At 50.9% G+C, this 25,328-nt stretch overlaps 1 protein-coding gene across 2 annotated transcripts in view; it reads right to left on the bottom strand.

The window, feature by feature from the left end:
• The window catches only part of CELF5 (CUGBP Elav-like family member 5), a 57,037-nt gene that overhangs the window by 2,370 nt on the left and 29,339 nt on the right, over window positions 1–25,328 (bottom strand). The window contains exons 3-11 of one of the 2 annotated variants that reach the window (XM_030540474.1): window positions 24,361–24,412; window positions 11,566–11,694; window positions 11,013–11,092; window positions 9,723–9,869; window positions 3,140–3,284; window positions 2,617–2,763; window positions 2,178–2,240; window positions 2,005–2,088; window positions 674–817 (exon numbers count right to left, since the gene is read on the bottom strand). In XM_030540474.1, the coding sequence (XP_030396334.1) occupies window positions 674–817; window positions 2,005–2,088; window positions 2,178–2,240; window positions 2,617–2,763; window positions 3,140–3,284; window positions 9,723–9,869; window positions 11,013–11,092; window positions 11,566–11,694; window positions 24,361–24,412 (991 nt within the window). The remainder of the gene's footprint in view (window positions 1–673; window positions 818–2,004; window positions 2,089–2,177; window positions 2,241–2,616; window positions 2,764–3,139; window positions 3,285–9,722; window positions 9,870–11,012; window positions 11,093–11,565; window positions 11,695–24,360; window positions 24,413–25,328) is intronic. The other variant, XM_030540475.1, reaches the window with a different exon arrangement.

The raw sequence follows: 25,328 nt of genomic DNA, 5'->3' as shown, positions 1-25,328 counted from the left end.
GAAACAAGCCCCTATAAACGAACCACACCCTGTGTCCTCTAGGCTGGTGTGCTGACATATTGCTGAGGGAAAGGGGCATGTATGTACCTACACTGATAGTGTGGGGACACACACACACACACACACACACACACACACACACACACACACACACACACTCCCAGATCACCTGGTATATACACAGACACATCCACAAGTTCATACACATACATCCCTTGGTGTGTGCACACACCCAGTTTATACACAGCCCCAGTCCGCATGTTCGCGCGTGTACACACACACACACACACACACACACACACACACTCCCAGATCACCTGGTATATACACAGACACATCCACAAGTTCATACACATACATCCCTTGGTGTGTGCACACACCCAGTTTATACACAGCCCCAGTCCGCATGTTCGCGCGTGTACACACACACACACACACACACGTGCGCGCGTTGCTGAGCTACTCTCTCACACTTCCGATGTAGCCTCCACTCCACCCAGAACTGGATGCAGGACTTTGGGTCCCCCAAACGCCTCTAGCTCAGAGCGCTCCATGCCCCAGGGGAGTTCATCTCTTTTCCACCTCGTGCCCCAGATGGCTGCTGTCTCATCCAGCCTTGCCCTCACTCTGCCTCTCAGGGCCCTCTGCTGCGGCGGAAAAGGGGCTTGCTTACCAAAGCACTTGCTCTGGTTGGTGGCTCGGTCCATGAACACCTTGGAGGAGATAATGTTGCCAAAGGGCAGGAACATTTGCATCAGCTCGTTGTCTCCAAACTCCTGAGGGAGGTGGTAGATGAAGAGGTTGCAGCCTTCGGGACCTGCAGTCAGGGACGGCGAGGGGGTTAGAGGGGACAGGACACAAGTGTGCACAACCCCCGAGGGAAAAGAGAAAAAACAGGTTCAGCTCAGAGAACAGAGAACCTCTGATGGGCCACCTCCGCCTCCCAATCCCACCACTGCTCTGCTCTCACCAGCGGTTAGCTCTGGATTTGGGGTGTGGGCGCTCAGAGGGCTGCCCCCACAGCCACAGTTTGTGAACTACTTATCCCAGCAGTGCCTTGGGAACAACACATGACTGCAGGGTTCTGCTGAGCAGCTTTGGGTATCCCAGCCCCCAGTTCCCACCGGTGACACTGGACATCTCCCTCAGTGACGTGCCAGAGCCTGGGCACTGACGGGTTCGTTCCATTTGCGTGAACTTAGCCCTGGTGGAAGCCATGGGGTTGAGAGCCCTGAGGACTCACTGGCGAGGTCTGACCCTTGGATTTGAAGTCCCATCTGAAAGACGACCACACGGTAAACCTCAAGGATTGCGCTGGACACACCCGAGGAAGGGCTGAGCCGGGCAGCTTACAGATTACAAGCCTGCTGCTTAAAGCAGCAAACCAGGCCCTCGATGGAGCCTGTTGCATTGAGCAGGGATGGCTGGGGGAATCCACCAACGCTCCTCCCAGAAGAGCCAGGAGGAAGCGCTGCAGAGTGATGCCAGGGGCTCTCTCCCCATGCTGGGCCAGTCTCAGGAATCTGATTCAAACCTTTGGCATGGCAGGGCAGAGCAGTAACTGCATTGCCAGTGCAGGGTGAGAACAAAATCCTCATCTCTTTCGGGTCACATTATTGAAAGTGACAGGCTGAGAAACAAATCCCAAGGCCCGGAAAGTCCAAGAAGTGCAGAGACTTCACTGGAGTGCATCTCTTCCCTCTCTCTCCCCACTCATCAAGGGCCTGATCCAGGTTTTCCACTGACTGTGGAGCAGGCCCCGTGTGACTGGGGATGACCCCAGAAGGGGGCTTGTGCAACTGGCGCGGTTTGGTGGCACTGACGCTGCCAGCTTTGAAGCCAAGCCATGGCTCATATGTCAGGCTTCTCCAGGACACTGGGTGAAGCCTGTTCACCCTCCACAGGGGAGATCAGAGCCCACGAGGCTCAGCTCCCCCAAGGGAATCCCACGAGCATCAGAGCGTCAGCCCCAGACCGGAGCTTCCCCTAGTCCCAAGTCCTCACCTTCTCGCTGCTGCTGCTGCAGGATGGGATGCGGCTGGGGGATGGTCTGGGCTATCGGGGTGATGGTCGTGGTCGGATACATGGCTGCGGTCAATGAGATGTAACAAACCAGTTATCCAACGGAACGCGAACACAAGGGAAGGCTGGGGAGGGCCGGAAAAGGGGACAGGTACCTGCATACTGCTGAACCCCGGTAAAGGCTGGGTGCAAGGTCTCTGCCACCGAGGGGCTCTGAGCTGGAGCGAGGGAGAGAAAGAGAAAGGAATGAAAAGAGAATCGTGGGAGAGCTACACATGCGCTCCCTGACCCTGCCGCAAGCCCAAGGGACCCAGAGCGGCTGCCAGGAGCTGTGAGAAACTCCTTTTTTGGAAAGCCAGGGACGGTTACTAGTTCTGGCTCCCCGAGGTCTCTGGTTTGTGATGCGTAAGCCCAGACACAGAGACGAGGAGAGAGAGACACCTAGATCAAGCAGGGCTGGGGAGCGGGAGGAGAGAGAACACACAGTGTAACAAGAGGCACAGCACTTCATTGGGGAGATGGTGGAGTCGATCAGATCGTCTGGCCCTACGAGCCAGGAAAATGGCAGTCAAGGGTCCTCCCCTCCCTCCATACCTGGGTAGGGCACGAGGCCGTTGGCGTAAACTGTCTCCAAGGTGGGATGGCCGCTTGGGAAAGGCACCACCCCGGTGAACCCGTTTGTGATTGGCGCTACCAGCCCTGGAACTGCGGCTGTGCCCAGGAGAGGAGGCGAGTGTAGCCCTGAGGGAAAAGGCAAACAAATCCCACGTTAGCTTGGCCTCCACAACCCACCGACAACTCTGCCCAACGATTCATTATCATCTGACTGGCACGGCTGCAAAGAAGCTCACAACCATAGAACCATCGGACCAGGAGGGACCTTGAGAGGTCTCCTAGTCCAATCCCCTGGGCAGTGCCGTGGGGATAGGTGCACAATGCCACAGGCCTAAATAGCATTAGTAGGGCACTGGCGCGCCGCAGGCCAGGGATAGGCTACCACTCTGTTGCCTAGCACAATGGGGCCTCGTTCTTGCTTGTTACCTAAACCCTGTATAGGTAAATAACAGTAATAACAGTAACTCTGCTTTACTCAGAGCTAAGAGTGGTGGGCACCTACCTGAGGTCGGCGCAATCGGGGTGGCCGGTAGCCCATTTAGACTGACGGCGCCGATCTGCTGGATATGGCATGGGGAAAAGGTGACGCCTGGGCTCAGGTAGCTGCCATGAGACGTGGAGAGAACCGTCGTCTGCTGCTGCATCAGCTGTGAAATGAAGCGAAGAGACATCCCTTCAGCCCCGGTGCCAGGGTACGTCTAATAAGTTACTCAGCCTCGGAATCCAGGGCCGGACACCCCCCATTCACACAGCGTCCACATGCAAACCCCACCCCAGCTACTAACTCAGCCACAGGATCTGAGAGGCAGGTTTCATCTCCGACCAGCCACTAGGAGGCACCAGATTCCAAGAATCCACCCCAAATTCTAGCGCTCAGACGGCTGCTAAGGGATGGAGAAGCCTGGCTGGCCAGGCCCTCCCTGGTGATGGGGCTAGGACGGAGCATCCTTGCTCCCTGGATACTCACCTGAGCGACGGCTCCTGGAGGGCCAGCTCCAAGCCAGCAAGGCACCGCAAACATAACCTCGCAGACAAACCCCTCTGAGCTTCAATCCCCAATTGGCTCCCGGGGATGTGAGCGTGGGTCTGATTCAGCAGAGGAAGGAGCCGATTCCCTGCAGCTGGGTTGGGATGCAGCCGGACAAGCTCCCGGGAAGAGCCGCTCCCAAGAGGTTTATGTCAATGCCTGACCCAAACCCTGGCCTCGACTGAGCTCCCAAACGCCAGGCTAAGCCAGATCCAGCTCTTAACACCACTGCTTCTTTCTGGCCCAGCTCTCTAGTACTGTAACAAATCCACTGTCTCCTGGGCCGCTTCTGTGCTGCACACCATGACCCCTCATGGCAGCAGCCAGGCTAGAACTTGAGGATCTTCCTACTCTGAAAACAGAGTTTGAGCTAAAGGAGAATCACTGTTAGCAGTATGGGGTCAATGACACACAGTTGAAAAGCTCTGATTTCTGTTCCACAAAGGGCAGCGGTACCGCATACATATTCGCCAGCTCATTACAAGAGAAGCCAACAGGCACTTGGATGCATTGTGTGGCGATAGAACCGCCTCCACCCCATGCTCCTCCTCCCAGTCTTGTCTTCAGCTACTCATGAAGGGAGACCTTATACATGAACCAGACAAGTGAGAGAGGCTAAAGGATGAGTAAGGCATTTCCTTCCAGCCCTCTCCCACCAGGGGACCAGTGCAAGACTGTTCTCTAGGAAGCATTCTTTAGTGCATGGTCCGGTATGGTTTTCATTAGCCTGAAGGATGGGAATTCCACTAGGCAGCTCTGTGAGATCGCTCCCCTCACACCCTGCCCATTGCCAGGAGCTGGCTGTTATACATTTGTATTTTGCTCAGACACATGCAGTCCCTTTTAGCCTCCACACTAACAACATACAGCCCTCGCGGGGGCTGAGATCACATCACAGACTTTGCCATACAAAATCAGAGCAATTTTGCCTCCAGAAGCAGCCTCCGCCTGGTGCCTCAGGGGAAGGCAAACTCCTTTGCCTCCATAATGCACCTGGCTAACTAGGTAGTGATGCACATTGGAGTAGGAGACGGGGAGGAAGGGAAAATTCTTCCTGACCCCTGCGGCCATCCGTTGATGCTCTGAAGCATGAGATTTGATTACATAAATATTAGCACAAATAGCTGCAAAAGTCATGAATGCCCACCAAATTATCCAGCCCCTTTGTAGCCCTGTGATAGCATCGGACACCGTCGTTTCTCACAGGCAAGAATGACAGTGAGTAAATGGTGCGACATTTGCAGGGAGGAAGATGATCCACGGTGCCCAGGCTGGGAACTAATGAGCAGGAGATCTAATGAGCCCCAAGATCTGTCTATGTCCAGAAGCCTCAGTACAGAATCCCCTCATATTCACTCCCCTCCTGTCTCTTCTCAAGTTTAATGGATACTGCATCAACTTAGCTCACCCCCTTAAGAAGACTGAGCATATTCAGAGCCTTTGCAACCAATGTGGCCCAGAGATCAGCAAACACAGGAGATCAAAGCAGTGAGTTCTAGAGTCAAGGAGCTGGTAGCTCCTAGACGTATAAATCTAGCTTGAGCACCTCATCCGATCACTGCTGTTGAGTCAAAATAGGAGTTAGCTAAGTTGTGGCGTTAATGTCTCGTTATAGTGGCACGAGCAAGGCCTGCTGGAGCAGTATTCAGCTCAGCAGGGCAGCAGTGGGATGGGTGGGAGAATCATAGAATCACAGACATGTCAGGCTGGAAGGGACCTCTAGAAGTCATCTCACCCAGACCCCTGTGTTCAGGCAGGACCAAGTAAACCTAGTTTTGTAGCTCCCATGAGATCTACGGGGGGTGGACGGGGACTCAATAAAGTGTTTTGGCTTCTGGGTAGAAAATTCCCTTCCCTGCAGGCACCTGCACATCCCACACACCACTCGTGTCGCTTATCCATGCAGGGCGCAATATTAGTGGGAAAGAGGGTGCAGTCTGACTGCCACATCCTCCCATCCCAAAGGAAATGCCCTGGGTGAGGAGAGTGAACCCCGCACAATGGCCACCACCCCAGGGCCTCTGCGCAGAGCCATCTACATGCTAATGGGAAGGCCACAGAGCCACTATCTGGGACATCACATGGATGCTCCCCAGAAGAAGCTGCTTTTCTGCCTATGAACCTGGGTTGTCACTATTCCCGCCCATGTGGCTTTTCCAGTGGCCCCCACTTCTAAGCAAAGCAGGGATACCCTTGTGGTTACTGGCCTGGGAGACCTCCTAGGCCAGGCAAGTTGGGATTGGGAGTGTCGGGGTATCTCAGTAAGTAGAACAAGAGATGGTATCAAACCAATACCCCAGGTTGGTGCTACATGGCGCTGTGCTCCTGGAGGTGCTGTCTTTGGGAGGTGATGTTAAGCCAAGTTTTAACCACTCATGGTCCTTACTCAGGGTCACAACTGTTTTCCTTCTCTGCCCTGTGTAGGGGATTACCATCCCCATCGTTCTAACCCGTCTGATCGCTTTGGCCCAGAGACCCAGCGAGTCACAAGCTGGCGAAAAACTCCCGGTGTTTTACGGAGCAGCCAGATCAAAAGAGGTTCTCTTGGGATCATGCAGCGCCACCATCACTTGCTGCACCGATACATTATAATAACAGTGTCCACTTGGCCAGGAAGCAGCCACAAGTGTCAAATCTTCCGCGCCAGTGCTGCCTTGGAAAAACTTGTCGCCGTTCCAGAGATCAGCTGAACTCGAACTCAGCACAAGCCCCGTCACTCGAGGCTGCTCACTGGATTGACATTCGGAATACGTCTACAAGGACTCTGCTAGCAGATCCCTCCTCAGTACTGCCCCTTCCGCAGACGATGGGGGAGGGCACTTCGAAGGGTGAAGACTGCAGAGACTCACGACACCCTGATATAGTCAGCGTGAGAACAGGCCAGGATCCCACCTCCAGAGAGAGGAGAAGCCAAAGATCAGGACAAGCCCAAGGTCCAAGGGAAGCAACAGTCCAAGATTAAAGGCCCAGGGCTGGGCCACAGTCAATGAGAAGGGGGAAGGAAAGCAGGCCAAGCCAAGAGTCAAGGAGGAAAAGGCTAGGAATGAAGGCAAGGAGAAGGAATGGGAGGCAGGACCAGTCAAGAGTGAAAGAGAAGACGAAGGCCAAGCCTAAAGTCAAAGACCTCTCACGCCATGACCTCCCTGAAGTCCCACCCCTGCCTACCCCACAACCTAACACACACACCAGAAATGTGCGTGGACAAAAGCCCCCACTGTGCCAAGGCTGACCCCCTTGGCTAGGATCTAGATCAAGGGGTGGCCAGTAATTGGACGAGGGAGCTGGAAGCAAACCCTGGGGTGCTGGAGCAGGCGATGCTGGTAGCTCAGGACAAGGCACTGTCCCGTCCAGACCCTTACTGGACCAGTGTCCCAGGCACAGGGTGCTGGTGAGAGGAGGAGGCGTCATCATTTGAATGACACGTAACACCAAGGTCCTGACCGGTGCTGGTTGTTACAGATCCTGCAGTCATTTTCCATTAGAATAGTCCACTAGCCGATCGTGGCCAAGGGCCAGCTCCCTGAACTCCCTCTGCAGTTACAGTTTGACACAGACAGTGTTCTTCCTCGCGCCCTGCCTCATCAACGGGCAGAGGTGGCTGCATTGGGGGGAGGGTGCGGAGCGAGTCCTCAGCAGGTACAATTTGAACTGACAGCCATGTAAACTGCTGACATCAATTGGGGTTATGTCCAGGCAGCTTCTCCTCCCTCCAAACTCAGATAGGGTTCTTCCCTCGTGTGTGTGTGTGCATGGCGGGGAGGGGTCCATGGGACAAAGGGGACTGAATGAAGATTGCACCTAACTCCAAATTTTTTGCTCCAGTGTAGCCTTGAGCAGGTCACTGAGGGTACGTCTACACTGCAGTAGAAGACCCGTGGCACGGCCCCAGCTGACCTGGGTCAGCTGACTCAGGCTTACGGGACTTGGGCTGCAGGGCAGTGTGGACATTTGGGCTTGGGCTCTGAAACCCCACGAGGGGGCTGGGACCCAGAGCCAGGCTCCAATCTAAGACCAAACGCCTGCACTGCAATTTGTAGTCCCACAGCCCAAGCTCTGCAAGCCCAGTCAATTGTGCCAGGCTCTGATACTTGGTTCTGCGGGTTTTTTATGACAGTGGAGACCCATGTAGAGTCTCTCTGGGCTTTTCTACCTTATATGAAGTAGTCAGCTGACCTGACGATGAAAATAACCAACCAGAGTTGGCTGAGCCACAGGAAGGTAGGATTTGCACTGCCAGATGGGACCATTGGTCCATCAGGCTTGGAATCCTGCCTCTGACAATAGCCCAGATCCCATTGAAAATAACACTACTGCCATCACACAGCTCTTTAACAACAGCGTTCTGCTAAGGTAGCCCTGGTCTGCAGCCAAAGGACCTGAGACCCCGCAGTAGGTCTTGAGTCTGAAAACATCCACTCAATGTGCAGCGGCAGTCAAAAAAGCGAACAGAATGCTGGGAAAAATTCAGAAAGGGATAGATAATAGGATAGAAAATATCATGTTGCCTCTATATAAGTCCATGGTACGCCCACATCTTGAATACTGTGGGCAGACGTGGTCGCCCCATCTCAAAAAAGATATATTGGAATTGGAAAAGGTTCAGAAAAGGGCAACAAAAATGATTAGGGGGATGGAATGGCTTCCGTCTGAGGAGAGATTAATAAGACTGGGACTTTTCAGCTTGGAAAACAGATGGCTAAGGGGAGATATGATGGAGGTCTATACAATCATGATTGGTATAGCGAAAGTAGATAAGGAAGTGTTGTTTACTACTTCTCATAACATAAGAACTAGGGGTCACCAAATGAAATTAATAGGCAGCAGGTTTTAAACAAACAAAAGGAAGTATTTTTTACACACAACACACAGTCGTCCTAGGGAACTCCTTGCCAGAGGATGTGTGAAAACTAAGTCTATGACTGGGTTCAAAAAAAGAACTAGATACATTCATGGAGGATAGGTCCATCAGTGGCTATCAGCCAGGATGGACAGGGATGGTGTCCGTAGCCTCTGTTTGCCAGAAGCTGGGAATGGGTGTCAGGGGATGGATCACTTGGTGATTCCCTGTTCTGTTCATTCCCTCTGGGGCACCTGGCACTGGCCACTGTTGGTAGACAGGACACTGGGCTAGATGGACCCTTGGTCTGATCCAGTAGGGCCATTCTTATGTTCTTATGAATCTATCCAAGGCTCAACCAGCCAGGAGAGAAATATTGTGGAGCCAGGTACGTTCTCCTCGATTCAAAGACTCTCCTAGCCACTGCAGGCCACGTGATTGCACCAGCAAAGAAAGAAACACTCCAGAACCGACTGTGTTGGACTAGATGCTGGGATTTTCCTGAGCACTGCAGCAAAACCTAAGAGAGAGAAACCCGCAAGGACCCGGCTTGCTAGGACTCACGACCCACCATGGCACAATCATTCCGAAGGGCTAAGAGAGCAATGCGCCCAACCCAGGGACACTGCACCGGATGCTAGAGGAATACATCACAACGCGAAAACTCTGCATATCCAGGGGACAAGTCCCAGGCATCATGGCTCCAAACTGCCCACAAACCTCAGGAAGGTCTACACGGCAATCGCGGAGTGTGACTGCAGCTTGCACTGACGTCTCCAGGATAAGCTTTAATCTAGCTAGGCTGGGTCCCGGAGCAGGGAAGAGCAGCACATCCGTCAGCACAGGGTAGCCTGGGACTGCAACATAGTCAGGCCCTACCAGAGAAATACACCAGGGCACACTTGAGCTGTCTCTCAGGACTCCCAGACACTTCAACCGGTCCACTAGCTACAGCAGGCACTGTACTGAAGCAATATGTCACAACTCAGAAATGAGACCAGATCTCTCCTGGAGGACCGTCGGCCAACCAGTCACACCCACTAGGAGAAACACACCGGGGCCAGATCGTGTGTCTCGCTCAGGCCCTGCAGCACAGCCAGCACAACAGGCTGAGAAGGAAACCCAGGAGACCACACCAGACCGCTCCGGGAGCCAGCTGGTCTCCGCCAGCCCTGGTCTCCGTGGTGTCACACCACGGCGATAGGGCCCCGCGATACTCACAGCCTGCGCGTACGCGCTGTACGGGCTGAACGGCAAGGTGAGAGACGGAGTGAAAATCCCCAGCTGCCCCACCATTTGCTGCATCCGACGTAGGGTCCTCTCCTTATCGGTGTCAGCAAACTTCACGACTAGACTGGAGGAGGCACCCTATGCACAGAGAGAGGAGACAGAGAGACAGAGACAGAGACAGAGAGAGAGAAAAGCACAGCAGTGAGGGCATCGGGCGGCATTGATGGGAGTGGCAGCACAGAGAGGAAGAGAGGAGGAGGGTCAGCAGAGCAGCAAATGTCAGAGTGAAAGGGTCCGGCTGAGATCTGAACCCGAGAGCTAGGGGGGGCCCTGCCCAGACACACAAGCTGGTGGACACAGATACAGACACGCACACAAGAAAACACGGTTGCTGCCACAAGGATGCCCAAGGGCGCCCAGCCGCAGGTGCAACGCCGAGCATCTGGCTGTCCCCACACCCACACAACACACAGCCGCAGATACTGGCAGTGAGGTGACAGGGAGGCACCGGTACAGCACTGGCGTACAGGGCACATACACACAACGGTGTATGCAGGCAAACAAACCACACATGCATCCTAGGATAACAACCACCTGAGCAATGCAAAGTCCCACCGCGCCCCGGGTGACATGGAGAGAGAACGCACAACTATGAGGCAACCATCGCTCCGGCACACAGGATAGATGTTGTTTCCCGCTCCCAAACATGTACGAAGCATGTACACCCATGCACACCACACCCCAGAATACTCACAGTCACACCCACTCTGGGCACAAACACATGCTCCTTTCTACACACACCCCAGCCCCAGGTGACAGAGAGGCAGACAACAGGGCATGCACACCGCCATATGTCCAAGCAGAGTAGATACAGATGTACTCTGTCCCAGGGCACCCCTAATCACATTGACCCCAAATCAATCACAGATACACAATCTAACATCCAGGTCACACACAGCCACATGCCTATAGGAGCCCAAATATACACCACACGCCCTGCCCTGTCTGCTCACAGTCAGACCTACCAAGGCAAACACAACACCACGACCGCCACCCCTGCCTGAGATAGTCAGGATGATGGGATACCCTGGGCACACACAACCGAATGCGCAGGCAGAGCAGTAACACATATTGTACTCCCACACAGGTCACAACACATGCATGTGCCTGTTGCTCTGCTGAGCGGTGATGGGGGTTCCCAGCCACAGATGGATGGGGAGCGGTCACTTGAACAGAGATGGGGAGCAGGGGGCGTGACGGGTACCTTGGACTCATACTCACAGGCATTGTCTGGCTGCCGTGCAGTGCGTGGATTGCTGCTTGAGCCTCTGTGTGAGACGAGAACTTTACAAAGGCGCAGCCTGGAGAGGGACAGAGAGCAAGGGAGACTGCAGGTGAGAGCAAACCCGAGAGGGAAGCCGGGAGCCAGGCACCACCTGCGTACTGGGGAGAGGGCCCGAGGCCGGATCCGAACCAGCCCAGAGTCTGAGATCCGGATCCTGCTGCTCAGGCCGATCCCTACAAAGCATTCCAGGGCCAGGGCCAGGAGGACAGATGGAGGCAAGAGGCTGGTTTGGCAGGTGCTCCAGCTGATTCAGGCAGACAGCTGGGCACATCAACGTCTGCTGACCCAGGGACTCATCCCAAGCCATGTTCCCCCTCTCCGAAGCAGGCCTCTCCTCTTGCCTGCCACCCTCCATCTTTGGCTGGGAAACGGCCCTGACGTACAGACCCACCCAGCGCCGGGGTTGAGTTGGGTGCACCCCAGCGCGCAGAGACAGCAAGGCAGAGGCCTACCTGTGGAGCAGGCATGACAGACAGAGGAGGCTCGCACCTTTACTGTTGCCATCAGGTCCCCGGAGCACGGTACATTCGTCAATGACCCCAAAGGGTTCAAAGAGCCGGAGCACGTCATCCTCAGACTGCTGCTTATTTAGCATCCCCACAAACAGCTTCCTGTCCCCTAGGGGCAAACACAGAAACATCAACCTTCTGTGAGTCTCGCGGCTCAGAGGACAAGGACACGGGGCATCCGGCCTTGGATGTGTAACACACAGGGCAGGTGAGTTACTTTCCTTGGGCCACAATTCATCCCGGACAGCAATCCGATGAGGTTCCTGTGATACCAAGCAGGGATCCAGCCCCCTAAGGGTTAATAATAGCTCCTGCCATCGCAGGATCTCAAAGCACACTGCAGACATTAAAGAGTGAAGCCTCCCAGGCCCACCCCCTGCAAGGTGAGCATTATCCTCCCCACATGGCAGGTGAGGAAATGTGATTTGCCCAGCGTTGCACAGCAGCGATAGGGAATGGAACCCAAGAGCCCTGAGTTCGAGTTTCCTGGTGCTCATGCCTGGAGAGGGACTAGAACCCAGGGCTGTAGCTCCCAGCCTCCGCAGGCTTTAACCACTAGACCCCCCTCTCCTGCGTCTTGAGACAGAAAAAGAACCCAGGTGTCCTGGCTTCCAGTCTCCCATGCTAGAAATGTTGCCAAAGGGTTGGCACTAATGCCAGGGAGATGGGTGGGTGCGGGGCCAAAGGGAGGACGAATATCCCCTACCCTCCCTCCCACTGTCCACAGGACATGTCTTGAGGGCTCAGCACACTCTGGCCCTGGTGGGAGAGGGGATGAAAGGCACAAGACTACATTCACGTTAGGCAGTGAGTCGCTTTGGATTAGTTAATTGTAAGGGAGAAACTCAATTCAAGAGTTTATGGGGACGGGGAGCGGAAGTGATGACAACAACGGGGTGCCTTCTTCCTGTTCCCCCTCCGCTACTCCCTTCTCCATCACCCCACACAAAGCGGCCCCCCAGCTGGCCCGAAGCCCAGGCTCCGATGCTAACATCTTACAGCCGGGTGTCATGAGGCCGGAGAGAAACATGGCGTCTGCTTGCGTTGGCAGCATGGAGCTCTGGTCTCTGGATCACACCAGCTGGTTACTCTTAGTGCCTGACCCCAGGGATGATCCTGCTCCCCGTCCCACAGAGGGGTCGTGTCACCGAAATGGTTAAATACGCCCCCTGGAACGTGCATAGGAGAAAGGCCCCGCAGGGAATGGCTGTGTCAGGATGAGGTTTAGGAGGAGCAGCGAGGGAGGATTCCTTATTGTTAGTGACAGGATCAGAGGGGCTGGCTTCAAACAAAACCAATTGAATGTGACGTGTGTCAGGGAAAATAGAGAAGAGGCTGCTATCTGCTTGAGAGTGCAGTGACCTGAAAAACAACAGGTCTGCAAGCTACAACAGCACAGGGGAAGTGTGTGTGGGGGGCTTTCATGCTGCGGGCAGCACCCATCGGCTTAGAAAGTGGCTCCCCACCTAGGTAACCCAGTGCTCCGTCCCCTCCCCCCCACAGATGTGCATGCATTGGGACACGTGAGGGGAGGGCCCACACGTGCCAGCACACACTTACACAAGAGCGCATTGGGAGACACATGCGCACACCCATAAATAAAAGACGTGACCACACATGGGCTCATGCATGCCCGGCAAGATGCGTTGCACAGTGACTCCACGGATGCTGTCCGAGCCATGTTTCCAGAGAGGGAGCGAGAGAGACATGCAGACAGAAAAATCCACACTCCTGCCATACAGGCAGCACGCGGAGACAGACGTACAGCTGCGTGCACACAGGTGCAGTCACTCACACAAACACACGGGTCTCATTCAATGTCAAGGTATTTTCATGGGAAAAAGCTGCCCTCTGATCAACTTGATTGAAAGGGTTAAAAGTCACGGGTCTGGCTCTTGATTTACAACAGGGTGGGGGACCAGAAAATCCAGCCCCATTTTTTTTTAAAGACAAAGGCTCCTGACCAATGTTGTTCGCAACGCTCCAGTGTATTAGAACTGCACAGAGTTTTCAACATTTCCATTTGATTGTCGCTGTTTTACCCTCCTCTCTGCCCTTGGACAATGAAAATAAATGGGACAGTTTCACTTTGGAGTGCCTAGTCACGTTCATATTATTGTGAGTATTTACTGTTTGTATCACTAGCAACCCTATTCCAGAATCAGGACCCCATGATGCTAGGGCAGGGGTAGGCAACCTATGGCATGTAGGCCAAAGGCGACAAGCAAGCTGATTTTCAGTGGCACTTACTCTGCCTGGGTCCTGGCCACTGGTCCGGGGGGTTCTGCATTTGAATTTAATTTTAAATGAAGCTTCTTAAACATTTTAAAAACCTTATTTACTTTATATACAACAATAGTTTAGTTATATATTATAGACTTAGAGAAAGAGGCCTTCTAAAAATGTTAAAATGTACGACTGGCATGCGAAACCTTAAATCAGAGTGAATAAATGAAGACTCAGCATACCACTTTTAAAAGGCTGCCGACCCCTGTGCTAGGGGCTGTAACAGCCACCTAAGAAGGAAGACATCCTCTGCCCCAGACAGCTCACAGGCTCGGTGCTAGTCAGGAAACAACAGGTGGACAAGACAAACAAGTGGGGTGGAGAGGCTGGAGTAACAAAAGGAGCAGAATTTAACAAACAGTTGAAATATTCAGGATCTCATGCACATGTACGAATGCTGCAGTGTCAGGATTGCAAACACCGCAGGGTGTATCTTTAAAAACACATCAGTGCTGGATCGACCAGGGAAAATATCAGGGAAATATTTTGATTGATCTGAGACACTGTAAAAAGTTGGGGATTTTAACAGACACCTAAACTTCGGGACAAAACTACCTGCTGAAATCCCTTTAAGTACATTCCTCAGACAGCCAGTGCCAGGGGCCACTAACCAGTCCCAATTTCTGCTCACCAGGCTATCCTTCCTGCCCAGAGATGGTCAGAATGGGACGGGGCAGCAACTGGGGAGATTTATATTTAAAAAAAAAAAAAAAAAAAAAAAGGTGTTAGGTTCATAGATTCCAAGGCGGGAAGAGACCTTTGTGATAATTGAATCTGACCCCCTGTGTAACACGTCCCCCAATAATTCCTGTTTGAACGAGAGCAGATCTTTCAGAAAAATATCCAATCTTGATTTTAAAACTGCCAGCGATGGAGAATTGGGTTGGGATTTGCTGTAGCAAGATGATTGGCAGTTTGGATCTGGATCTAATTTTATCCAAAGCGGGATTATTTTTGGCCAGGGAGGGGGGAATGAATGAGGAAGAGGAGTGAGGATTTCAGATAAACTGTTCCATTTTGGGGCTTGTCCCATATTTTAATACAAATGCCTGTTGGTTGCAATTGTCCCAGCAAGAATGATCCTGGGCAAAGCGATATTTCTTTGGGACCATGAGGCACTAACTTGCATTGCACATGTATCAAAAGGGAACACCATCAACTTGAAAGCAGTCAGTTTAAAAAATCAATTGCAAGTCGTTTCAGGTTCTCCACCAGCCCTCTGAGCCCTGTGGATATTTTGTTATGGTTTCACTATCACATTTTTCCTGTTTTTTTTTCATAAATGTTCCTCTCTGTTTTGCTGCTGCATGAAAGACCCACACAAACACCACCTAATGTTTCCCACTCTCCCAATTTTATCACGTCTTGTGATATTTGCTGGGGGCATTTCTGAAATCTCCAGCTCTGGGAGTCCTGTGATTATGTGTGAATCTCGCTTTCATTTTTTTTTAAATGTAAGCGTCTATCCCTCTTAGTTGTGGCATAAAGCTTGAAAACATGAACCCTTAAAGACCCAAACATCAGAAAGCAAATAAAACAATCTCAACTTTTTTTTTTTGAGCCTAACTTATGAATGCTGGAAATTGGCAATACCACAACAGGGGAAACTGACAAAGGAGAATATAGGGGAAATTTTATAGTCATTTTATAGTCACTGTGGGGAGGAGAGAGAAATAAATATTTCTCCCATTTAATCCTTTTCTGTTAACAATGATAGGTTAATAATGTGTTTATTTTGATGCCGTCGCTTTAATTCAAAATATTTTAATGATTAAAGCAAACCTCTCATTCTTCCCCACCCCCAGCGCCCAGCCCAATGTCGCAGCTAATGTTCTTGATTGCATTTTCCTGGTAAAAGCTGCAGCTCTTCTCCAAAACTCCTCACCTGGTTCCTAATTCCTTCCTATTATGGGGGGGGGGGTGTGAGGGGTGTCAGTAATCACTTCGAAGCTGAGTATCACTGACTGAGCCTGCATTGCCCCCCTAGTTCTGCAGCTGGCCAAGCCACCAGAAGCCCCGGGCATCTTGCAATGTTTAGAACAGCCCCTTGGATCTGAGGCATCGAGGCTTCTGCATTAGTGCCCTGGCCCATGGAGCTGTTGCAAGCCAAGCTGCAGGTCTCTCTCTGTCTCTCCATCTTCTTTCCAGCTCTTCTTTTTCACCCTCTGATTGGCAATTTCCCAGGCTGTCCAGCAACCACGAAAATTGTCTCTTATCCCCGACTGTTGGAGTTTGAGTTCCCATGGAAACCCATTCTCGGGCAGGCCGTCATTCAGGCAGGTTGGGGAAGGGAGGGCGCAAGGAGGGGCCTAGCGCCGAGTGGATTTCTGATGGAGCGATGACGAGGAACACTGGAGGGTTTTAAGGCTGAACGGTTCAGCCATTAGAGAGAGAAACAGCAGGGGAAGCTGCTCCTGTTTAAAACCCAGTGGAATTAGGTCATCTGGCCAAACAGCTGTTGGCGGGGGGGGGGGGTGGGAAGAAGAGCAGGGATGGCTATGGGAGAGGGAGGTGACCCCCTTGCGCAGCGCATTACGGATGGGACGGTTCCCACGATAAATCTCACTGGGAACGCGGGGAGCATCCTCGTCACTAATACAGTGCTAATGGGCTCGGGTAAGCAACCACTAGCAGCTCAGAGCAGCAGAGCGTTCAAGGCAGCCCACGATCCCTGCCTAGCAAAGGACTAGGTGATGGCAGTCGCCAAAGAGGGACCCGGATGCCAATTCTTCCTCTCATTCAGGGCCCTCCTCTCAGCTCCTTGCTGAGATTCAGGGGCCAGGCCTAACCCCCGGGATCCACAGCAAGCCACGGGGGGAGGCAGTCTCTGAGCCACATGGGGCGGAGAACGGGGCATTCCTTCCCCAGCTCCACCTGGGTGGATAATTCTCTGTGATGATGGTTTTAAAGCTGCCCCAGGCCTGGCTTTTGTCCTTTTTTTCTTCATCATCATCATCATCATTATTTTCTAAAATCCCTCAAACTCATGTAAATTGCTGATTATTTTCCCCTGCTCCGGCCTCCCTGTCTCGGTCTCTTTAGCACTTCCCTTCTCCTCTGACCCTCTTTCCCTTTACAGTTTCTTTGCTCTATTCTTCTCCCTCTTCTCATTTTATTCCTTCCCTTTTTCATTTTTTCCCCCCTGGTCCCGCAATTTATTCTCTCTTCTCCCCTTCTAGCCCTGCTCTCTCTTCCTTCGCTCCCAAACTTTCCCATCTCTCCCTAGCCTGCGTTCCTTTCCAACTCCCCCAGCCAGATCAAAGCAGCTTCATTTCACCCAGCTCAATTTCCCACCCAGCCCCCGTTAGCCCCTCCCCAGCCATGCCATTCTGTACAGGTTTCTATGCCAGCGCGGCATCGCCACGGCAGCATCTGAGCACCTTCCAGCAGTGCATTAAGCGCCATGACTCACATCTGTCACATGTGGTTTATTCTCCCTCTCTCATCCTCTCCCCAGGGGGAGAACTGGGTGTGCAGGGGATGGCTTGCTTTGGCGGTGGTTGTTTTGAAATGCAGGATGCAGCTGCGTGTTTGTCGGAGAGGCGTGCTGTGCTGGCCACATGGAGTGGAAGGTGGGGAGGTTTATGATGACCCCTAATTCCTGGGGAATTCATGCCACAGCTTTGGCCTGCTTCCCAAGAAAGCTTTGCCTCCTGCCCAGACGAGCTTTCCCCCTACACTAACCCTGCCAGGCTATCTTACAGTTCTGGAAAAGCGCCTTTCCTTTCTCAGGCTCCAAGTGACTGCCTGGAAGATATGTTCTGTACCGATTTAATAACATAATCTTTGCAGTAACTCCCATCCGAATACACTGATCTAACCCATAAAAACCACTCAGTTTGAGACGGATAGGGGGCCAGGAGTGAATTCAGTTCCACCAGTGGACAAAAGGTGTCCTCAGTTAACCTGTAGGGCTTGGGTATGCTATGCAGCGCAGCAGGATCCTAGGGCATTGGATGTGCCATATCCAATCACACCGCTAGTCAATCAACCCTAGCATCCTGCTTGCTGTCATGGCAAGAGGAGGGGAAAGATTCCTCTCCCAGTCATAATGCACCTAACCAGTTATGTAACATTCTGTGTGCATAGATGTATGTTTTACAGTGCATGTCACTCATGTCTGCGGCACGTTGGAGTCAGGAATATAACGCTAATACCTAGCACTTCTTAAAGCACTTTTTATCTACAACACCTCGGTCAGAGAGGTAAGTATTGTGAGCTCCCATTTTTTTATCAGATGGGGAAACTGAGTACAGATGGATTTATTAAAGGGGCAGTGTCAGGACAATGTGGGCTAAAAAAGCTGAACACCCACAGAAACATTTTGAATGTTTTTTTTAAACTTCCAGGGGGAAACTTTTTATTTTTAAAGAATAACATCCCCCTTTTGTGTCAGAGGCTCAGACCTTATCAATATTGGGAAAGCACCAAAGAAACTGACTAAGACAAAAGTAAAACAGACAAGCCCAGAGGTGCCAGACCCTTTGTGCAGGAAGGGCTGAATTCCAGAGATATTAGTTCAGGCTCTCTGCAGACTCAGGCAAAAAGCCCTGCATCGGTTTATACTCGGTTCACATTTGGAAGGTTAGCTGTGCAATCAGGAAGCCTAGAAACTTTTTTTTTCCATGAAAACTGGGATTCTGGAGAATCTGAATACGGCATGGGAGTCACCCACATCCACCAGATGGGCCAAGTGTCTGCCACCACCAGACTAGTCTGTTTGTAGAAAGTGAGCGAAAGGCTAAAAGTCTTAACTAATGAAAACCTAATTCAATTTTAATTAGTTCCCCCTCCCCCTTTTTAATAATCTAGGGTGTTCAAAGAAACAGGAATGGAACATAAAATATAAGCTGAGATTTGCATTTTAAGTGACTGGTCTAAAGCCACTGAATCAATATAAGAGCTGAGATTAATTAGAGTGTAAGTGCTGGTTGGCGTAGGAATCGGTTGTGTGTTGTGTTTGTAACAGTGCACAACAGGATCCTGGTCCGGGACTGGGGTTCCTAGGTGCTGTCATAATACACCTCCCAGGAACTCAGAGGTTCCTGGCTTCCAGGCTACACCACGCCTCTGAGCGGGGGATTCATGCACACAGCTGTATCGGATGTATGCAGAGAGCTCTCAGTGTCCAAGGATGGCTGGAAACCTGGGACAAAGGCCCAAATAGTCACAAGGAAAATAAACAGCTGGGGAAGATTCAGAACATGCTGCTCCCTGTTTTGCAGGGCCCCGGTTCTGCACTGGTCATGTCACTCGTTTACAAGAGACAATGTGAGAGAACCCCAGGCTTGCATGGGATGTGGGACTGAGTCAAAAATATGCAGTCCGAGAGGGCACCAGGCCAGTGGGAGGCAGAATATACTGAAACGTGGTGCCTGCCGTAATTCAGCCATGAAAAGGCCACTCCTTGGAATCCCATGGGGCAAGTTGGCTCTGGTGTGACCCCAGGAAAGTTTTTCTGGGGTTTCTTTCCAATCGATGGCAATAAACGGCACAAGACTGCTTGGTCCACACTCAGCATTGCTCTCCAAGGGGCAGCGGGTCTCCATCGCTGTGTAAGACCACTCTATCCTGATCTGCGGATCATGTTGTGTCTTCTCCAAGAAAGGGGTTCCCGCAGAAGACAGTGGAAATGGTACTCTGATCGCCGGTTCTTAGCTGGGATGAATTCAAGAGTGTGGCCCTGGCGGGAAAGGGTCTGAGGCACAGCTTGAACTCTGCCAACTGGCTGGATCCATGTGCCCCAGATTTGCACAAAGAACAAGCCATGAGGATGTCAAGGGGCACCCACCCCTGGAGTGTTAACATGGTTACAAACCACACAGGTGAGATGCAGCCTTGGGATGAGAAAAAACAAGCTGGGGTCCAACAGCGACCCCAGGAGCTGCCCCGGCATGGTGCTTGGGGATGTCCTGTTGCTGGGAAACACCTTGTTTGGAATGAGAATCAAAGCTAATTTCCAGACTGCTTGTGGTCATTAACGATCCCCTGGCATTCTTCACAAGCTCAGGGCACTGAGCCCCAATATCCGTGTAGCAGAATCTACATGCTGCCTCTAGATTTCCCACGCCATTTCGGTTAGATACAATATTCATCTCCCTGCCCTAAACTGCAGGGTGGCTATTAAGTGGCTTCTAAGTTCCAGAGGTGGCTGTATTTCAGTGGTGAGTGAAGCTATCCCAGTCCATCATCATAAAGCTTTGAGCTCCTTGCTATGGAAATGCAAGATATTATCCCTTCCCTGCAGCTGAGAGAGAAGCAGCCCAGGTCCCTGCTTCAGTTCTGGCTCCCCGGCCTTCATCCTCCTCTCCATCAAGGTCTCTTGCAGGAGGCCAGACATATCTGGGGGTTGCTGTTTCAGTCCTTTAGCTAGGGGATGGAGTTTCTCTGGTCCCTGTGTCCATGAAGACAATAGTCAGTATCCTTTGAACACAGTTCCTGCTGTGTCCATATGATGCATGATCACTGGAGAAGCAACCTCATTGAGACTGCGTCCAGGTTGGAGGCTGGAGTCTGACACCCAGCGTGAGGTGGCTGGGATTTCATTCTAAGAGCATTAGCTTTGTTTAAAAGGCCAGGACCACAGTAGATTATGGGAAGCTGCAGTAACTTTTTGCAGAGGGTTTGCACTTGTATCGTGCGATGCTTAGGATTCCTTCTCCTCCCCCCACCCCGCACTCCGTTCCCTGCAGACTTGGTAGTAAACTCCTTTACTTGAAATCTGACAGGGAAACAATAAAGTCCATCTCCTCCTGCTGTCTGCACGAAAGGAGCTGGGGGCATCTCAGACAGATGGGAGCTCTGCTGCGCCTGGGCTGATGGGAACTTGCTCCCAACTCCTCATTTATTCCTGCACTGTCATTCCCAGACAGGAAGGAAGATTTGCAACATAAATGCAGGGAGGAAAAGGAAAGGAGGGGGACATTTCTCTGCCTCCCTTGCAAGCCCATTGGCATTAACGGCTGCAACTCAGGGCAGAATGGATCATTGAACTCAGGGAACACCCTGGACAAGTGTGAGTGGCGGTGGGTGGTAATAAAGGAAAACATCAAGAAAAGAAGTAGTGCTGTGCTGGAAAAGGGGAAGGAAAAGGTGGCTTTATGCCAACGTTGTGCCCTCTGGGTTCTGGGCTGCCCCAGGCACTGGTGTGGAAACAGGGGTCAGTATGGAACTCCTAAATGCAGGCAGAACTTTGGATTAAATGGCCATAGTCTTGTAGGATGGATCTAAGCAGAACCTAAATGAGGATCACTATTCTTCTCCCATGCCACATGCACACACTTCATTGCAAACTCCCCATTACCTCTTAGACCTTGATAGCAAATTTTCCTTGTCACAGTGAAAAGCTGCAGGTGAGTTCTGGGCCTTCATCAGTCCCCCGCCCCGCAGAAGTGGCTGCGTTTCTGTGTTGTCATGTGTATATAATTTGTAGATTTATCGGAGAAAATTTGAAACAAAATTCAGAGGCCTAGAAAATCAAGACTTCTGCCCTCTGGCTTTGAATTTCTAAAAATGGTCCAAATTTTCAACAATAATAATAAGAACAGGAAAAAATGCTAATGAATTTCTTTTTCAGGTTTCATCCTGGAAAAACTGGAGCCTTTTGGAATGAAAATAGGTCCCCCATCCAAAAAAAAGGGATCTTGTTTCCAATGCAAAACAACTTCCAGCAGTTTTGAAATGCAAAGTCCTTTGGGCTGAAAATCGATTTGCATTTAAAAAAGTGAAATATTTTAATGTTGCATTTTTCTTAAAATGTGAAAAATGGCCATTTTGGTACCAATATCATGAGAAGGGAGTGAAAAATCCTCCTCTGTTTCAGAGCTGTGAAAATGGAAATAAACTTTTTTTAAAAATCCACAAATTAAATAAACATTTTTGACTCCTTTCTCCCTTCTCTAACAGTGACTGAGATGCTTTGGGATGGACGTTGCAATAGAAATGTAAGATAATATTAATATTTAATAAAACAGTCACTAGGATATTTTTTTTTAAATAATAAAGATCTTGCTATAGAGAAGGCAAAAATAATTAAGCACCAGTTTGTGATACTCTGACTCCATTTGAAAAGTGCTTTCCCCCTGAGCATTGGCCCACCAAAGTCAGTGGCACTGCTTGTGGAGTAAAAGCCTATGGGTTGTAACAGGATCATAATCTGGTCCTACACAGGGAAAGAAATGTCTTCTGCAAACACCACTGGCAGCTTTGAACTCAATTAAATGGTCTAAGAAGCAGCACGTCTCCTTTTGCTCCCCAAGGAGCAAAGTGGGGACATTAATTATTTTTATTATTTTGACCAGCCACTACAGCGTACTTAGCACTTTTTCAAACATAGACAGATGCACGGTCCCTGCCTGGAGGAAATTATGGTCCAGCACAGATGCAACAAGCTGAGGCACAGATAGGCCCTGATCCTGCACTCGGCTCCATCCAGGTGGATTCCTGCACTGATGGGGCCCTGCATGGGGGGGCAGAAATAAGTCTCAGATTGCTGCATCGAGGCCTTAATTAGGCATGGCAGGATTCAATTTTCAATCGGTAAATGTCGGCGATCATTGTCAGCGTCTCTCCCCACTCATGTGCTGTAGTCCTTGGCAGAGTTCCCTGGGCAGCTTGAGAGGAGAGCTGGCTGAATATTAACTCCACCCTTCCCAACACATCAGCAAGCTCTTATCTGGGCATTCAGCTTTCTGGCTGCCTAAATCCATGTGTGTTCAGTAGCACAGGTACATGGTTCTAGGCAGTGCAGCCTAGAAGAAACAATCTTTTTCCTTCTGTAAGGAAGAATTTCCGTAGCTGATAAGGGACATTTACAGAGAGGGGAAGTTTTTTGTTTTTTTTTATTTTGGCTTGAGGGCTTAATAAATGGATATGAGTTTATCTTTCTATTTATTTGTGCATGTGTATGGCTGGACTTGTGAACGTAGCTGTGTGAATGCACTCACCTCTACCAGTGTTGGACGTGGATGTTTTTATATATCTCTGTGGTGTCTGTTCGGGTGTCCATAAACTTGTCTCTCTGAATATGGCTACATATTAACTGTGTACCAGAATTTGTGTGTAGTGTCTGTGAGCATCTGCGCATGGTTACTTGTGTGTACAAGATTTTGTAGCTCAACAAAGACTTCCATAGCCAAAACCAAGCTAGGCACCTGAAGCCCATTGAAGATCTGGGCCGAAGTGACTTAGGTCACTTATCCCACACCTTGCTTCCTACAGGCTCTAGGGCTTGGATTTTCAGAGCAGCCTAAGGGAGTTAGATGCCTGAGTCCCATTGAAATTTGGAAACCTAACTCCCTTTGGCTCATCTGAAAATCCCAGCGTCCGTTTGGAATAAAGGACTATTAATAGCGGACTTTTTTTTATTTTGATTTCCTGCTGATGCGAACATTGAAATCAATACAAACAAAATACTTGGAAATAATCCTTGAAAACAAAAATCAAATCTTTCCAATCCTACACATGGTACATGCGATGTTCCGTTCTAAAGGGGAAAACAGCCCCACCCAAATTCCACCAGCCCTCGCACATTGCTTGATAAGGCAGCACAAGCAAATGAAGAGAAGGAAGGATAGATGCAGGAGTGTAGGAGGAAGACGAAATGGACGGTTAAGGCAGGGAAAAGCAACAAAAAGGACCTGTTCATTTGCGACTCCAGGGGGTTACACTTGCTCCAGCTGAAGAATGGCATCTGACAGGGGCGTGATCCCCAGTGTAAATTAACGCAGCTCGCTACATATTCCAGCTCATAACCGCTTAGCATAAGTTACTGCTGTCATGTTATGCTCACTAGGCCAAGGGGGCTAACCTGCCCCGCTGAGGAGAGCTGTGCGAATAGCTATCAGCCATACCGAAAACTCCCTGTTTCATTTAATTTCTGAGGGTTTTTTTTTACTTTTTTTTTTAATAAAAGGAAAAACAAATTTCAAACAAAAATTCATTTCGAATGGGAAAATGGAAATGTTTTGATATGTTTCTGCTTTTTCTCTTTCTTTTTTTTTTTGGACTGAACACTTTGGTGAATTTGAGCCAATCGCGAAGTGGTTTGGTCAACCCAAATCTGCATTTTTCATTGAAAAAAGGTTCCAATGAAAAACTGGCCCAGTGCTATGCCTGAGCTCCCGCAAACATCCCCATCATGCTTCTGTTCCTCCTGCCAGGCCTCAGGGCTGATGGTCTGCACAGTTCCCCAAGTGTAGCACATGTAGTCTCAGCCTAGGGCCCAGCAGAGAAACTGTGAGCTTGGATGAGCCTTGCAGAGGCGTACACAGACATGGAGTGTTTCACCAAACCAGGAGCTCCCAACAGGAGCCTCTTTGTTCTATCCATAACCCAAACCCAGGCCCACAATCACCCGTAGGTGCATAGCAAGGGCAGGCCATAAACACTGGGTCTCTCTGCCTAGCAAGAGTGGGCCAGGAGGGCACCTCACAACAGCTGCCAGCTGCCAGCAAAACGACAAGGAGAAATAACAAGGAGAGATGACAACTACCTCCACGGCTCTCGCTGTCCGCCGGCTTCACCTGGATTGGACGGGCCATCTGCAACGAGAGAGAAAGACGGGGAATGAGACACCACTGCCCGCCTGCCAGTCACACGGTGGCGCCAGCAGCACCGGGGAATTCAGTAGCACTGCCCGAGGGTGGAGAGATGCAGCTAGGAATATTACCTCCTCTCCATAGTGATGCTCTTGGGCCTGTGCAGCGGTATAAGACCTTGGGCATCCCGTGCCCAAGTACTTTCCCATTAGGAGCCCCTCTTCCCGCTGTACCAGTAAGTGCCTGTCATGCCCGTGTGGAGGAGTGTCCTGGGGATGTGGAGATGCACAACCCAAGCCAGGACCTGCAGAAAGGTGCCAAAGCAGCTTCTTTCAGATCTTCTGGGAAGAATGCAGCCTCCACCCCTCCCTATCCTGGCAGTGCAGAGAACACCCCTCCTTTAAATACACACAGCCTGTACCAAGGAACCCTGCATCTTCCAGGCAGCGGATTGCTGGCTGAGAAAGACTCAGGGCCTTGAAGCAAACACTTCATCATTTCAGAATCTAATACCCAGGGAGCAGTGTGGTCCAGTGGTTAAAGAACAAGCCTAGGGACCTGTGAGCTATTCCTAACTCTGCCACTGACGCAGCATGGCCTTGGGCAAGTCACTTAACTGTGTTTCCATTTCTCTCTCTCTTTCTGTAAAATGCGGGGAAACAAGATGTGTACCAGACAGGGGTGGTGTTTCATTAATGCTTCTATGGGGAACTGAGATTCTTGAGGGAAAACTCTAGAGAAGGATGATTAAGAACTTCTTTTAAAGACGGTAGTGACACCTCAAAGCATCATCTGCAGAGGAGAGGAGGACATTACCTAGTGTCACAAACCCCTCCAGCTCTAAATGGTGTTTGAGCTCTGCACTCATCTCACTAATGCTGATCTAACCTGGAGTGACTCCCGCAAAGCCAACAGGATG

The sequence above is a fragment of the Gopherus evgoodei genome, chromosome 22 (genome assembly GCF_007399415.2).
Source record: "Gopherus evgoodei ecotype Sinaloan lineage chromosome 22, rGopEvg1_v1.p, whole genome shotgun sequence".
Lineage (NCBI taxonomy): Eukaryota > Metazoa > Chordata > Testudines > Testudinidae > Gopherus > Gopherus evgoodei.
This window is presented reverse-complemented; position numbering and strand designations above follow the sequence as displayed.